This window comes from Triturus cristatus, unplaced genomic scaffold, assembly GCF_964204655.1.
Source record: "Triturus cristatus unplaced genomic scaffold, aTriCri1.1 SCAFFOLD_189, whole genome shotgun sequence".
Lineage (NCBI taxonomy): Eukaryota > Metazoa > Chordata > Amphibia > Caudata > Salamandridae > Triturus > Triturus cristatus.
Window position 1 is genome coordinate 1,038,915 of NW_028187520.1, and position 14,574 is coordinate 1,053,488.

General features: G+C 42.4%; 1 protein-coding gene across 4 annotated transcripts in view; it reads left to right on the forward strand.

The window, feature by feature from the left end:
• Nucleotides 1-6,003: 6,003 nt before the first annotated feature.
• Nucleotides 6,004-14,574, forward strand: part of LOC146771117 (vacuolar-sorting protein SNF8) — a 334,422-nt gene continuing 325,851 nt past the window's right edge. For 2 of the 4 annotated variants that reach the window (XM_085640345.1, XM_085640347.1), the window contains exon 1: nt 6,005-6,156. In XM_085640345.1, the coding sequence (XP_085496471.1) occupies nt 6,103-6,156 (54 nt within the window). In that variant the 5' untranslated portion in view covers nt 6,005-6,102. Of the gene's footprint in view, nt 6,174-14,574 lie in introns of all 4 variants that reach the window. The other 2 variants (XM_085640346.1, XM_085640348.1) reach the window with 2 other exon arrangements.

Genomic DNA, 14,574 nt, shown 5'->3' on the forward strand with positions numbered 1-14,574 from the left:
TTTGAAAGCACATTTACTACTGTGATATTGCAAGTGATAATTACTGTAACAGCCTGACACATTATCCTTATAGTTTTGAGAAGCAGAAAAGACCACATGTCCTAACAGCTACTTGAGACCATAAGCATGTGTAACCTGGGTGAGTGACTACACTACAGCAAAGGAAATGAGCCTTGGTGATGTTGAATGTGTTAGCGTTACTCACTGCTATCTGAAACACCACACAGTGCTGAATAGTAAGCAGGACTGTACAGGAGAAGCAGCTGGCTGTGTGCTAAGAGTGTGCTTCTGGAGACTGTGTATTGTCAGGTGCAAGAGAGATCTGCATGGACGCTTGCACAACTGCCTGATCACTGGAGAGATGTATGTAAGAGTACATGTGTGGTAAGGGTTAATAGGAGTTTTGAACATGTAGGAACTACCTCACCCATTGCAGGAGTGGAAGGAAAATCTACCATGTTGATTTCAAATGTGTTAGCATTGGCCTCTCATTTATGACATATTAATTTGGGCTGAATGCTAACCATCACAGTTCAAGAAAACAAGCTGCCCCTTTCCTACGAATGCAAGTCTAAAAGAACCAGAGTAACACAAATTAAATCTCTGACAACAATTCCTGTGTGCACACAGACTCATGGTGTGATTCTAGGCACAAAACAGTATTCCTGAGTGATACCAGTACACCTTAACTTATGGTGAAGACATAATCCATAATATCTTACAAGTTCAAGGCAGTTAAATATCTTCCAAAACACAAAATGTAAAACACAACTTTAAAAGAAGAATCACATTTCTATTATTTATATCAAAATGCACCACATACATCCCCTCTCAAATTCATAACTCACCTTTAAAAGTAGTTAGTTGAGAAAAAATGTGGCACTCAAACAGCAGATTATCAGAGCCAGAATCTCTTAGGTGTACATCTCTCTCCTCTCACCAGAACCAGTAAATGGCAAACTTTCCCTCTCTTTTTTCACACATATACATGTTAACTTCAAATCACAGTGCTTCCCACATTTTTTCAAATGGAAACAGACATTTCTATTGGTTGCAAATTTCAACCCTTTCCAAATGATCCCTACCCCCAACTTGACTTCTGCCTGCTACCACAGCAACAGGTCATGGAACACTGGTGTGAGCAGAGAGGTCAGAAGTTCAGCACACAAAGTTTCAAATCCAAAGAGCAAGAGTGCTTGACTTTTCAAACCTAACAGCAAATCCAAAGTAATGTTCTGTGGGAACACATTTTTCTGAACCAATACAAAACATGCTAGTAAAAATGTAAACATACAGCCTAGTTTTTAGTCTATAATGGTTTAAAACAGCCAATGAGTTCATTTTATTAAAAAAAAAGTATGTAAGACACCACTTTACAACTATCTTTCTTTTCATATTGCCATTCTACTGAAAGACACCTTCTGAGTGCATCCAGATCTCCTTGAAAGATGTTCACAGTGTGGATTGTAGGTCATAGCTATGTCTTCTGGAGTGAAAAATATGCAGAGAAAAGAGGTATTGTGACAGACCTTGCTTTGCCAAATGTAGACATTAAATGGATTGGTCAGAGAGGGTTAAAGTGGCACCAATTAATGCCTTTGGTGAAATCCTTTCTACATCTCCCACACCCTGACCTCATAATAGTGCACTGTGGTTGAAATGACCTAGGCACTTTAACTGGGGTAGGCCAATTTTGTCCGCAGATTGACAAAGCAAGAAAGCACGTCAATAAATCTGTTTCTGCTTTCCTCAGAGACTATGGTATGGGTTCTATATACCACAACAACCTGCTTTACAACATGCAAGGCATTTATAGAGGAGACGGTGTACATTTCACAGATGAAGGCAACAGAGTCTTCCTCTTGAACTTTAGACTCTGCATCGGTACTTACTTGTAGGTACCAAAAAACACTCAATGAACACAACGGCTCTTTTTAGAGCCACCTAACATCTAAACACTTAAATTTGATTTTTAATTCTATTTTTTTAATGATTTTTTTCAGCCGTGCGCGCACCGTGCGCGCACGGTGCGCGCCCCCGTGATATTTTTCAATTTTTTTTTTTGTGTGACCTAACGGGTCTTTCATAGTCCCCCTGAGAAGGCCTAGGGGGTCAGGGACTCTCTACCCTACCCCCTTTTCACGTTCTCCACTTGTGTTTTTAACTCTGTTCTGCCTCTATAACTCAAAATGGCCGCTGGGGTGCGCGCACCGTGCGCGCACCCCGCGAATTTTTGAAAAAAAATAAAATGTTTTTTTCACCCTTCAGGGTCCTTCAGGGACCCCCTGACAAAGGCTAGGGGGTGAGGAACTCTCTACCCTGCCCGATTTTCACGTTCTCCACCATTTGTTTTTCAGTGCGAGACACACAAAATGGCAGCCGACACTTCCTGATTTCGACCGATTGGAATGTTGACTGTCATGTAACCACCAATCAGAATTACGCTCGCGCACGCTTCCGTGCGCGCACGGTGCGCGTACGGTGCGCGCACGGTGCGCGGCTATAGATATTGATGTACGTTTAACTGCAATTTTCTCAGGAACTACTGAACAGATTGACTCCATATATGCAAAAGGCACATCCCTGACCTGAGGACTACCTCTTTGCCAAATTTCAAGTAATTCTGTTCAGCCATTCGGGCTGTACCTTCGACTAAAGGTCCCTATGGAAAATTGCATGGGGAAAACGTGTTTTGGGACCCCCCTTTTTTCTCGGCCCCCGCTTGTCGAATCACCCCGAGACGTTCAGGGTAGGAGCGGAGCGGAGTGCCCCATTAGTTTTGAAAATTTCGCGAGGATTCGTCAACCGGCACCAAAGTTATTCCAAATAGAATGTTGCGGATTTCCTATGGAAACACGGTCCTAACTATAACTATCTACTGGCGACCGCCAGTAGATAATATATATACACAGACCGGCAGATGTACATATATTTAAACTTACAGCTACACCACACACACAGGCACGCGCACACACAACGTTAATCTGCAAGACTGATACACATACGTTCCGACAGAGCCATAAATGTACAAGACAGATACATATGTATAGACAGATCAATAAATATAGAGTCAAGACCATTAAACCTAAATATGTTGTAATATTTGTGGGGAGTTAAATAATTTCTGCACCAATAAAAGTTTGAAAACTGTGTCAGGTTCTTAATAGTGGATCTCGGAAGAGATTTAAACCCTCCATAGCACTCTACGAAAGATCCAACGTACGGACAGTGAACCTGCACTGGAGGTGTCGGTCTGTGATTTACTTCTCATACAAGACGGAATAACTGGACAGAGGGAGCTTTGCAGATATACAAGGAAGCAAAAAAGGAAAGATCGATAGAGGAAAATGGAGCGAGTAAATATAAGGACAGATGGAAAGGGAGAAGGAAGAAAGAAAGAAAGAAAGAAAGAAAGAAAGAAAGAAAGAAAGAAAGAAAGAAAGAAAGAAAGAAAGAGAGAACATTTGCAAGAAAACAAAATATAGGTGACAAGGACATTGTCCAGATGGCACAGAGATCAAAACATACAATTTCCGGGGGAGTTGTTCACTGAAGCAGATTCAGAGGGTCCGGGGTCGGTTACTTAGTCTCAACTGTACCTTTTTGCATCTCAGAGAAAGTTGCAAATTTCACCGCAGCACCCCCCCCTCCCCCGAGCCCTGGAGCCAAGTCCATCCCAGCCCCTGATGTGGGGCAGGAAAGGGTTGAACGTTGGTGGGAGCCTTGGTTTCAGAGAGGGTTCATTTTTCTGTTGTTTTTAGTTATTTATCCCTAATTGGCGCGTGCTCGGGAAAATCATTAAAGAAAAGCCACTTGGCGCTTCCTGTCTGCGGATCGCAATTACAGGCCCAGGGTGGACGTGTCAGCCGGACACGGCTGCCCCCGCGGGTGGGGGGCTAAGTTTGTTCTGCTAACGCCCCCCTTCCGGCCCTTGTTATGCCCTGAGACCGACCTGGAAAAAATAAAAGCAAAAAATAACAAGGGTGGCATATCAGGTGTCCCCTTACAAACAAAACACCCCAGAAGACCCGGAGACGTCCGCGTTTCCTCTGCCCACTCCACGCGGCCATGGGCTTTTTTTTAATTTTATTTTTAAATAAATGACTCTCCAACAAATTAGAAGCTGATAGGGTTAAGCAAACCCCACAATAAACAATATTATAATCACAGCTCGCACCTTTCAGTCTCAAAGATACTGTTCTTTAAATTGTGTTTCTCGATAAACTGACACATTTCCGACTTTTAATTTGTTGTTGCAAATTGCATCACAGACTTTTTGAGGGAGGGATGCTTAAAAGCAATGTGTCATTAATCTTTCAAAACGTCATTGGCGCCCAGCCAATATCCCTCCTAACTTCCTGCGCTCCCATAAGTAAAACTTTAATATTTAAGCAAATTGCAAGTATGGAAAAAACATCTGGAAGTTTGTGCAAAAATCGCTGGTTAGATCAAATGTAACAAGCTCTCAGCTTTGTCAAAGGCAGCCGCATGTTTATAATTGCATTGCGCTTTCTCTTTAGTGAAAGTGTGATGCAAAAATAAACACGCAGCTGCTTTTGACAAAGCCGAATGATAACAAAAAAAGTGCCTGAAGGCTAATTAGGAGACACTGTCTCCCTCCGCCAGTAAAAGATGCAATCCCGGTGGGCAGAGCCAAAAGGGGACAGGGTGGTAACCAGGAGAGACTAAAAACCCTCCTGGACAATCAGAACACCCGGTTTTGCATAATTGGTGATGCAAAATGACGCGCACCAATGCAAAACACGGGCGGAGCAGAAAGCGAGCTTCTGGAATCGTACCGATTCCAACAAGCCTCATATGACGAGGCAGCGCATGCGCTGCTTTCGTCAGGCCGAGACCTAAAAAAGTGTAAAGGAAGACGGGGATGGTATTTATATATTAATGTTACTGTTGGTTCACCTGACTTAACTAAAAAAATGTTTCAAGTAAGGCTAAACACCTAAATGGCACAATTAAATAATTAGCAATCCCGGTGTTCTTAGAAAACCCGATTATTATTATAGAGGTCAATGTACTAAATCTGATTTGTGAAATAAATTAAAACAGAGCATTGACCATTGGTGCTAAACGGAAGAAAGAAGGATGTAAACCTACATTGGCTAAATTGCACGATTTTAAACCTGATCTCAAATCCCAGTTTACCTACTTGACCAAATTGTGTGATCCTGGCACATTGCTTTAATTCACTTTATGTATTTTCCTTAACAACCAATTTGACAGCACCTTCAAATAATTCAGTTCAGGGTCTGAGCTACACAAAACCTCACTTGCACATGGGTAATGGTAATATACAATAATATTGCTTCACATTAGTAACAGTATGAGCCTTGTAAACAGAAAATATGACAAACTGCCATGTCTGGGTAACTCGTGGTAACGGTTTCAAAGTATACAGGTATTCTCGAATGTTTCATGTTAAAAAACATTATTCACTCAATTTAGTCATGTACGCAATTGAAAGGCTCGCGTTAAAAAAAATGTGTTCAATTTTTAGAGATTATTATTATAGTTTATCCTGACGCATGTTGGCCGATTTACATTTTTTGATGGCTCGGCTAGCGCTTTGGTTCGTGGGGGAAAGCAAGACCGCTGCCTCGGCTCTGCTGACAACTTTAATGTGCGTGGTGTGATTCCAGTAAGGCGAACATTTTCCCTTTCTGCAGACTATTGCGAGAATGGCTCGAGTAATCTGTAAGGAAGTCTCAAATTCGCCAACGCCCGTTAAAAACACACTCCCTCTCTAATAATAATCGATAAATAATAATACTTTCTGAACTGGTTGACCATGTATGAACACAAAAAGTGCCTTCTCCGTTAAGGTACCAACTAAGTTTACAATAACGCGGGCAGTCGTTCCATCGTCGTGATCTCTTATTCCTCCTAAATAAAATTATTCGTGGGCGTGTCCAATCTTTCAAAATATTCATTTTCTAATGCCATGGCACAGTCCTCAGCCGCACTCTCTGATTGGCTCTGTCTCTCTTCTGACGTCGCATGCATGTCGCGGTCTGCTTACGTCGCCTTGATTTACATTGCAGTTTACTTCCTGCTTGAGCTGCTGAAGGCTGAGTGCTCTGAAATATGCATCGACGTGGGGTTGGGGCTGGCGCCATCGCCAAGAAGAAACTGGCAGAAGTAAGGGGCATTTAGCGGTAAATGTAAACTTGTCTAATCCGTACAGTCTGCAGTCACCCTCATTATTTCGTCGCGCTTGCCAAAGCACAGCTCATGTCAGAATCTAACAACTGTTGCAGACACCAGGACCGATAAAACAACAAACACCGAAAAGCAGAGGACAAGCTGGCAACAAAGATTGTGTTTTACATTGTTATGTCATTTCCATTTGGATAGCACTTTCAACCATTATCGTGGCTCTGTAGCACTATCACCCTCTGTGCGTTTGAAGGAACCGTCATTCAAAATGTGTGATGGGATTTGGTTGTCCCTGGGTGGTACACATTTTACACTTTCTTTAGTTTTTAATATGATTGTGTGAATTTGTGTATGTAATAATGAAGATTGTCTCGTAGACAGGTCACGTAGAACAAGTTGTAGGTTTATTGGTTAGTCACAAAGTCCATGTAAAGCTCATATAAAGCCCATGTAGATCTCCTGTAAAGCCCCACCAGGAGCAGCCTCCCTGCTGCTCAGCCCATCTCATCCAACTGCCAACTCCTCCAGTCCCACACACTCAACATTCCAAGTGACATCACTCATGGCTGAGCAGCAAGGGACAGAACAGTAATCAGGAAGATGCACCAACTAACAACTAAAGGTTATAGCACATCTCCCTTCCTTAGGAAAACTAAGCAAAAAGATATAAATATATTAAGTCAGGATAACACAAAACAACTTAGCTTGCATAGACAAGAATAAACATCCTGAAAGAATTAATAAGAAAATACATCAAGCAATTGAATATACATAAGGCAATCAAATCGTTTAAATCTTTATTTCGACTTTATAAAGTCATAAAAGAGAAACAAAACATATACAACAAATATACACAATAAACAACGCCCAGAATGAAAAAGGGTTACATCATCTGCACAGATATATAACAAGAGCTTCTTACATTACAGTTATGATTTCAAATCGTCAAAGAAGCTCTTCTAATGTTCCATACAGCTGCTAAATACTTGCTAACAGCAAATACAGTAGGAGGGGATAGGTCAGATTTCAGCAAACAATAAGCATCCACGTGATTCCTAAAACCCCAATTTCTGCAGATGGGAAGAATCCACTTTTTCCTGGGTTTCAAATAAGATGAACAAAAAAACATTAAATGAATATCATTTTCGAGCTCATTTATACAAGCTGGACAATTTTTGGGAGTGGGTGGGTGCCAGCTACTGGTAAGGGCTCTAATAGGTAGTACGTTGTGTCTCCATTGGAGGAATAATTTCCTAAGACCGATGGGGTTTATGTCGTCCAAGACTGTCTCCAGCTTGTAATAGTCCTTCACTGTCAAGAAGGTGGAAGACATAGGCCCCAGTTTAGTAGATGTTACGGACATGGTTAAATTGCGCTCATAGTACAAGGCGACCAAGTTTTTACGGGTTATAGTACTACATGCCTCTTGAGGATTTGTCCATAGAGGCAGTAGGCCCAGCACCGATAACTCATCCTTTATGTACTTGAGCCAAGGGATTTTGCGTAGGGCTGCGTGTTGGTATAGCTCCATGAATTCACAACGATAGCTCAGGAGTTCGGGTGTCGTCCAGAGTCGCCTCCAGAAAGTTAAGGGCTTCACACCAAGTTCTTCCTTTATTGATCTTAGACCCATATCAAGCCTAAGTGGTAAAAGGGGAGTGCTTGGTGGGAGAGCGGACAAGTTCCGAAGGAACTTGTTTTCCGTTACAACAAGATCAGAGACACAATTGTTGCCCCACAGTTCACCACCAATGTTCCCTCTAATTTTTTTCCTCTGTGTGCGGCAGTGATGTGTCTCTGTGCGCTGCAGCCATGGCTGTGTGCGCCAGGAACCAGACCGCGCTTGTGCGCAGAGCCAAATATCACTCCACACGTTTGCTTTAAAAAACTGAAAAGACGGTGCATTTCCACACATACAACCCACGTTAAGGGGCTTAAGGCAGATTTGCAACGACATGACATGAATTGGTTACACAGGCAAGTACACTTTAGGTTTAGAAAAGCACAAGACTCCAACGGCTGAGGGTCCATAGACTGCCTGAAGTACATGCAGTTCTCCAGCTGAAAATGCCATTATAACGGAATGGTCAGAATGAAATTAGGGGAGAAGAAATTAGATGGGCGATGGGGAGAGCCTGCAAGCTGACAGGGATAACTGACATACTTTAGTTAGAACCTTCCAGGACTTAGTGCAATCTCATAATATCCCACATACCCTACAGTGGAGATATGCTCTACTGGTGCACCCAATACGTGGAAAACTGGGCCCATGACCTATCTACATACCACAGTCCCCAATTCTTCAATATCTACTCACCTGGAAGGAATATGGTGGGACAGATTCTGGCTTATATGCAACTCTAATTGCTAAGCTCTTCTTGCAAGCCACCTCAAATGCACTTCATAATTGGAGAGAAGTGCAATTACAGACACAATTCTTTGAGGGGGATTCGGAGGAGCCATTAGAAAAACATGATTGATGGTTAAGGGAGGCCCGTCTGAAAGATAGTTATATTAAGATACTACATCAATGGCAGTGGACCCCCAAAAGACTCTATGCCTCCTTCTAACCCAACCTTTTTTTCTCTCCTTTTCTCTTTCATGTGTCTTGCTTCTCCTTTTGTCTCTGTCTCCTCCCATTGCTCCCCTCATCCTCTTCTTTTTGCTTTTCTCTTCTTCTGTCCTCACCTCTCGTCGCCTTACTTGATTTTTCTCTTTTCCTACTTTTCCTTCCTTTTCTCTAGTTTTCCCTGATCCTTCAATCACACAGGTGATCTTTGTTTCAATCATCGCCTTGTCTCATCCCTTTCCCCTTATTCCATTTATCTCTCCCTCATTTTGCCCTTCTAACTCTCCTGTCCATTAGCCTTTACCTCCCTTTCACCTCTCCTAGAGGTCCTGTCCATCCCTATCACTCCTTTCCTTTTATTTCCCTACCCCTCTCTCTTTCCTCACTGTTTCCGTTCTCGCTCCTGGGAAGCATAGACTGTCAACTCGTGGAAATGAGAGTTAGTGAGAGAGACTGTGCCTAATTAAAAAAATAACAAGCACAGGGGCCCAAAGATTTTCTCAGGGGCCCGCTGCAGGAGCAGCCGAATGCTGGAGTGGCTAGACTTGTGGATAACTAATGTCTGTTTTTTCACCCCACCCCCCCAACACTGCTTGTCTCATTATCTCCCTCTCAAAGGTGCATTTTCGTTTATGCTTTCTCCTTTTTTTACAGTTTTCCTATCCCTTCTTCTTTTTCCGTCTTTATCTCGTACTCCGTCTGAAAAATGAAAAATGTGTCCCATTCCTCTAACAAGCATTAAAAATGCAATAGGTCTCGCCTTTTTTTAAGTTAAAGCCATTTGCTTTGCTATACAGTACCATTAGCAAAGCAAATGGCTTTAACTTAATCAAAACCGAGACCTATTGCATTTTCAATGCTTGTTGTTTCTGGACCGGCACTTGTTTTTGCTCATCCAACTTCGACCTTGAGCAAGAGCAAAGAAAACACAAAAGGGATAAAGAAGGAGGAAGAGAAATTTGGAAAATCAATGACTAAGTCAGAAAACAGGGAGGAAAAAGACCGTATAAGAGCGAAATAAAGGGACAGGGAGTTTCGGATGGTGGATGGAAGAACCATGAGGCAAAATCAAGACTTCGGTAAATTCCTGGAGCTGCACAGGGGATTTGGAAGTGCTAAAACAACACCAAGTTTGTTTTCAAACTGGACTCTTTCAGGCACTCTAATGGTGGTTTGGGAGATGGATCATGGCATGATTGTATTATTTAGCCAATGTAGGCACACACTAGCAATTAGTGATGGTGGTGTAATAAACATCTGTCATACTGTGCCAAGAAACCCTCGGGCGCACATTAGAACGAGAGTTTAAGCTATTGGCATTGTAAATGACAATGCCTTTCATTTATGTTTTAAAAACCAACAGGTAAATAAAAGCCATTGACTTTTTCAATGTCAATAGCTCAAACTCTCACAACTGCGAGACCTATTGCATTGCAAATGCTTGTTCGCTTTGCAAGTGGACGTGGTCTCATTTGAAATTTCCAGACGTACTCACTGGACTCGTCTGCTATAATCGTCATAAAAAAAAACATATAGGAGTCCAATACAAAGACATGCTGGTTGCACACACAGGATGGAAACCCATCGAAAGCACATGCTAATACGAACACACCAGATTCATATCCTGAAACATCCAAATTATACAAAATCCACACTTTGTCGAAAATTATCAAAATTACTGTTGTTGGCATATATGAGGACAACTGTCTGCAAATGCAAGTTAAATGTAAATGAATTCAGTCAGAGATGTTACGCAAAAAACAACGTACACTTGTGAAAAGATTCTACCATTTGCATGTGATATTGCGGATATTTCAAACTTGTGCCCAAAAAACTGACAAGCCTAGATTTTTATATAAAACACCCCACTATTGTCACAAAACCCAATTTAGCCATCCTTTTAAACAGCTGATCCGGTGTGAGCACAGTAAATGATACGATTTGTAATTATTTTTCTTTAAAATCAAACAGATGTTGCCTATTATAATTAGAAAGTACCTTCCATTAAGTTATTGCAAAAGCAGTAATTGCGTCTCCCAGATGGAGGTGAAGGGGAGCTCAGAGTAAGTCACGGACAGCATAAAAAGATATTTAAGGTCAGAGCAGAGGTCCCGGCCCTTTGTGGTAAATATTTCATTACCGGTACTATTTTTTATGCGGTAAAGTCTAGTAAGAATAACTCAGTAAATATAAGAGGCAGAATCCGTGGTATTAGAGGTTCTAAAAGGCTTTATTCCTCTACAAAGGAATTACAGTTCGAACTGCAGGCTTCAAATTCCATCACCACGAAGGTTCAGGAAGGGAAGGCAATACATTATTGACAAGTAATGGTATTTATATGGAAAGCATTACATTAAGACAGATGCAAGAGGCGTAACAGCTGATAATACAGATATGATACACATACGTAATGAAAAAAGGCGTAAACATAGGCGTAACTAAATACGTCATTAAACATGATGTCACAAGTGGGTGGATCCATAAGAGAATCCTGCAATGTCAGCAGAAATAGTTGGCAGAAATGCGCGCGCAGCCGCATGACGTGTGATTGACGTGCAACTAGAGGGTGAAGGGGACTTGACATTTAGCTCTACATGTGGAGACAGAAGTCTGGGGGGTCATGTCAACCTAATCCCAAATCATATCTAATATCTTATGTTTAAAGAACTGTATTATCCAAAAGGAAAGGTCTCTAGGATGAAATCTATTCTATACTGACTGTTAGTGCGTGTACAAGCGTCTAAGTGTCTGCATGAGATGCGAGGGGGCAGGAATCTTCCATGGTAACAGGGGCTATGAATTACTTGCATGAGAACAGTGAGGCCTGGCCCTTTGCACGGTAGCTGGAAGAATGTTTACCTAAACTCCTAGACAGGAATGCATCGGATGAGGAGCGGAGCAGATAATCTTGAAGGTGAAATACAGTTTTTGGCAGGCAACAGGCTGGATCAGGCACCGTTAGCCACGCAGGGAGTAGGACAAAGTTCATGGATACAGATGCGGGCTCGGACTGGAGCTTTCAGAGGCAGAAGGCAGGAAAAGGCTTGATGGCAGAATTCAGGGCCTACTCGCCTGAATCTGTAAAATGAGGAAAGTGAACCACATAAAGTCGGTGGCCTTTCATACTTAGGAATGGAATATTTGACCCATTCATGGCGGATCTGAAAGAGGACATGTTGACGGTGGACGCACATGTATTTGCGTCTTCATAACTGGAACTGGAGGGAACATACATGTACTTATAGCATGCACATGGAGCCGTTGGGGTCTACGATAGGGGACATAACTGATCACAAAATTCATATTTCCTCATTCCCTCCTTGTCCCCTACGGACCCTCAGGAGATATTGATCTTCATCAATCCATCAATCTGTTCATATAGCATCATTTGTTCTTCTTTCTTCTTCCGGGATCTTGAACGAAAACTTGGATGCGGGATACACGATGTGGCACACAGGCCGCAAATCGCTGGCCCACATTGTAGACATAAGCAGCAACTGAATAGTATGAGGAAGCCAATACCTAGGAAGGATAGGATCCTCCATCCCCAGGCTGACAACACGCTCCAGAACCAACCGGACCAAGTCCAGGTGCCTGGACTCTGGTGTATCTGGCTTATAATCTTATGAAGGCGAGTTATGGCTTTATATACTGACGGCGAATTTTCTGGTATGAAAACACAGCAACTTGATCCGATGACCCTACAAGCTCCGCCCCTATCAGCCAGGATGACGTCAAGGACAAGACGATTTTGAAGCACAACAATCCGCATAGCAGACTGCTCTTCTGTTAAATTGCCTAAGGCGGAAGTAGTCTCGTTCACTACTGCTTCAAGGGTTCTAGTTAATCTACGTATCAGCTTACTATTAGTGACTGTGCCTATATAGGGAAAGAAACCTTTATTGAAATCTGTGTATTGCTCCCATGCCGTTTCAGTGTAATCGACAATCGGGAGATCTCTCTGCTGTCTATTGTGTACTAAATGGGTATTTCTGTGATAATCAGGAGGGGCTAGGAAAACAGGTGGCAGAAGGAATGCTATGTAACAGGTACCATCCCAGTCTAGAGGTAGACGTATATAGGCGGTCTGGCCACATATGAAGTAAGAATGACGGGAAGCTCTAAATGTAGATTTGCCTTGATCACTGAATTTTATTACAGTGGTGCATTTACTATGGCCTATGTGTATGGAACCATTCTTTCTTACACATAATTCCCCTTTAACTGGGAATACTGACATAGCGGGCAAGATTGGTGTAGCTTCGGATTCGACATTCAGAATCAGGAGGTTAAGTGTAAAATTACCTAATCCATATACTTCATTTTCTAGATCAGTTCCTGTTCTTTTGGGAAGTCCCTCCTTGTTAGGGTAGCAGACTTTAAGCAAAACTAGGTTCAGGTTTCCCCATACCCAGTTGTCTTGATAAAGTACTGAATTTGAATCTAGGGAATTAATCAAACTAAACCATGCTCCACAGGAGCCATTGTGTGTGAACGGATATGGAAAGAGGGGCAAAACTCCCTTATAGTTCTGATAGGGAGGGAGTCGGCCACATATCCAACAATTTGTAGCATTGCTGGTCTGATGGGAATGATGTAACATACTAATGAATGTGTTGTTGCGCAGCGCAAATCTATAAGACAACTCATGCGGAGGTAATTCGCTAAAAGAATGTTCAGCAGTAACATTGTAAGCACGTTTAGAAATAGGGTAATACATATGCAGCAATATACTAGAAATGATGATCAGAAGACTTAGAAAAAACAAAATTAATAAGGTTACTGTGCAGTGACTACGAAGTGATTTACAATACGCATGCTTTTTAAGCTGCATCTGTCGATTTCTTTCTCTACTCCGGTCTAGAGGATACATGTCAGAGACAAATTCAACCGATTCACCTTGGAGAGGACTTAAACAATCAAATTGTCTGACTTGCTAGACCTTAATTTCAGTTTATAAAGTTCCGTTTTTGTTGGTTCAACCAAGGGGAGCTTTGAGTCTGTCTGTGAGGGAATGCAGGGCTGAGTGTTCACACTGGACGGTAGTCCATAAAATTTCTTGATATGACTCGAGTGCAACCACCCTTTACGTCCCTCGACCTTCACGGCTGTCCTTGTTGTTAGTAGAACGAGTTTAGGCGATTTCCACCTAGGCTCCAGTTGGGTCTTCCGGTCGAAATTCCGCACCAGAACCAGGTCACCTGGAACCACGTCATGGGGCTTTACCTCTGTGTTATCGGGAAAGGCTGCAGCTACCTGTGAACGACAAGATTGTAGTGCAGACATCAAGGAAGCCAGGTAATCTGTCAGCATATTACAGTCAACATCAGTGATTTTGCGAGGTATAGGCGTCCCCCACATATTTGGTGGTCTACCGAAGATCACCTTGTACGGGGATAGCCCTGTTCGAGAATGTGCTACCATTCTCATGTAAAAGAGCGCAACTGGTAAGGCTACTATCCAATCGACTCCTTTTTCTCTACATATTTTGGACAATCTGATTTTCAGAGTCTGATTATGGCGCTCCACGAGACCTGCTGCCTCGGGATGTCGGACACAGTGGAATTTCCATTGGTAACCTAATAGAAGTGAAACGTGTTTCATTAGTTCAGATGAGAATGGCTGGCCGTTATCTGAGTATACAACACGTGGCAAACCATATCGTGGGAAGAATTCTCGAACTAGCTGTTTGGCAGTAGTCGGGGCAGTGTAATCTGAAACCGGGTAGGCTTCTGTCCAACGGGAAAGAGCACAAACAACTACGAGAACATATTTGAATCCTCGACATCGTTCCATCTGGATATAATCCATCTGGAGGACTTCAAAAGCAT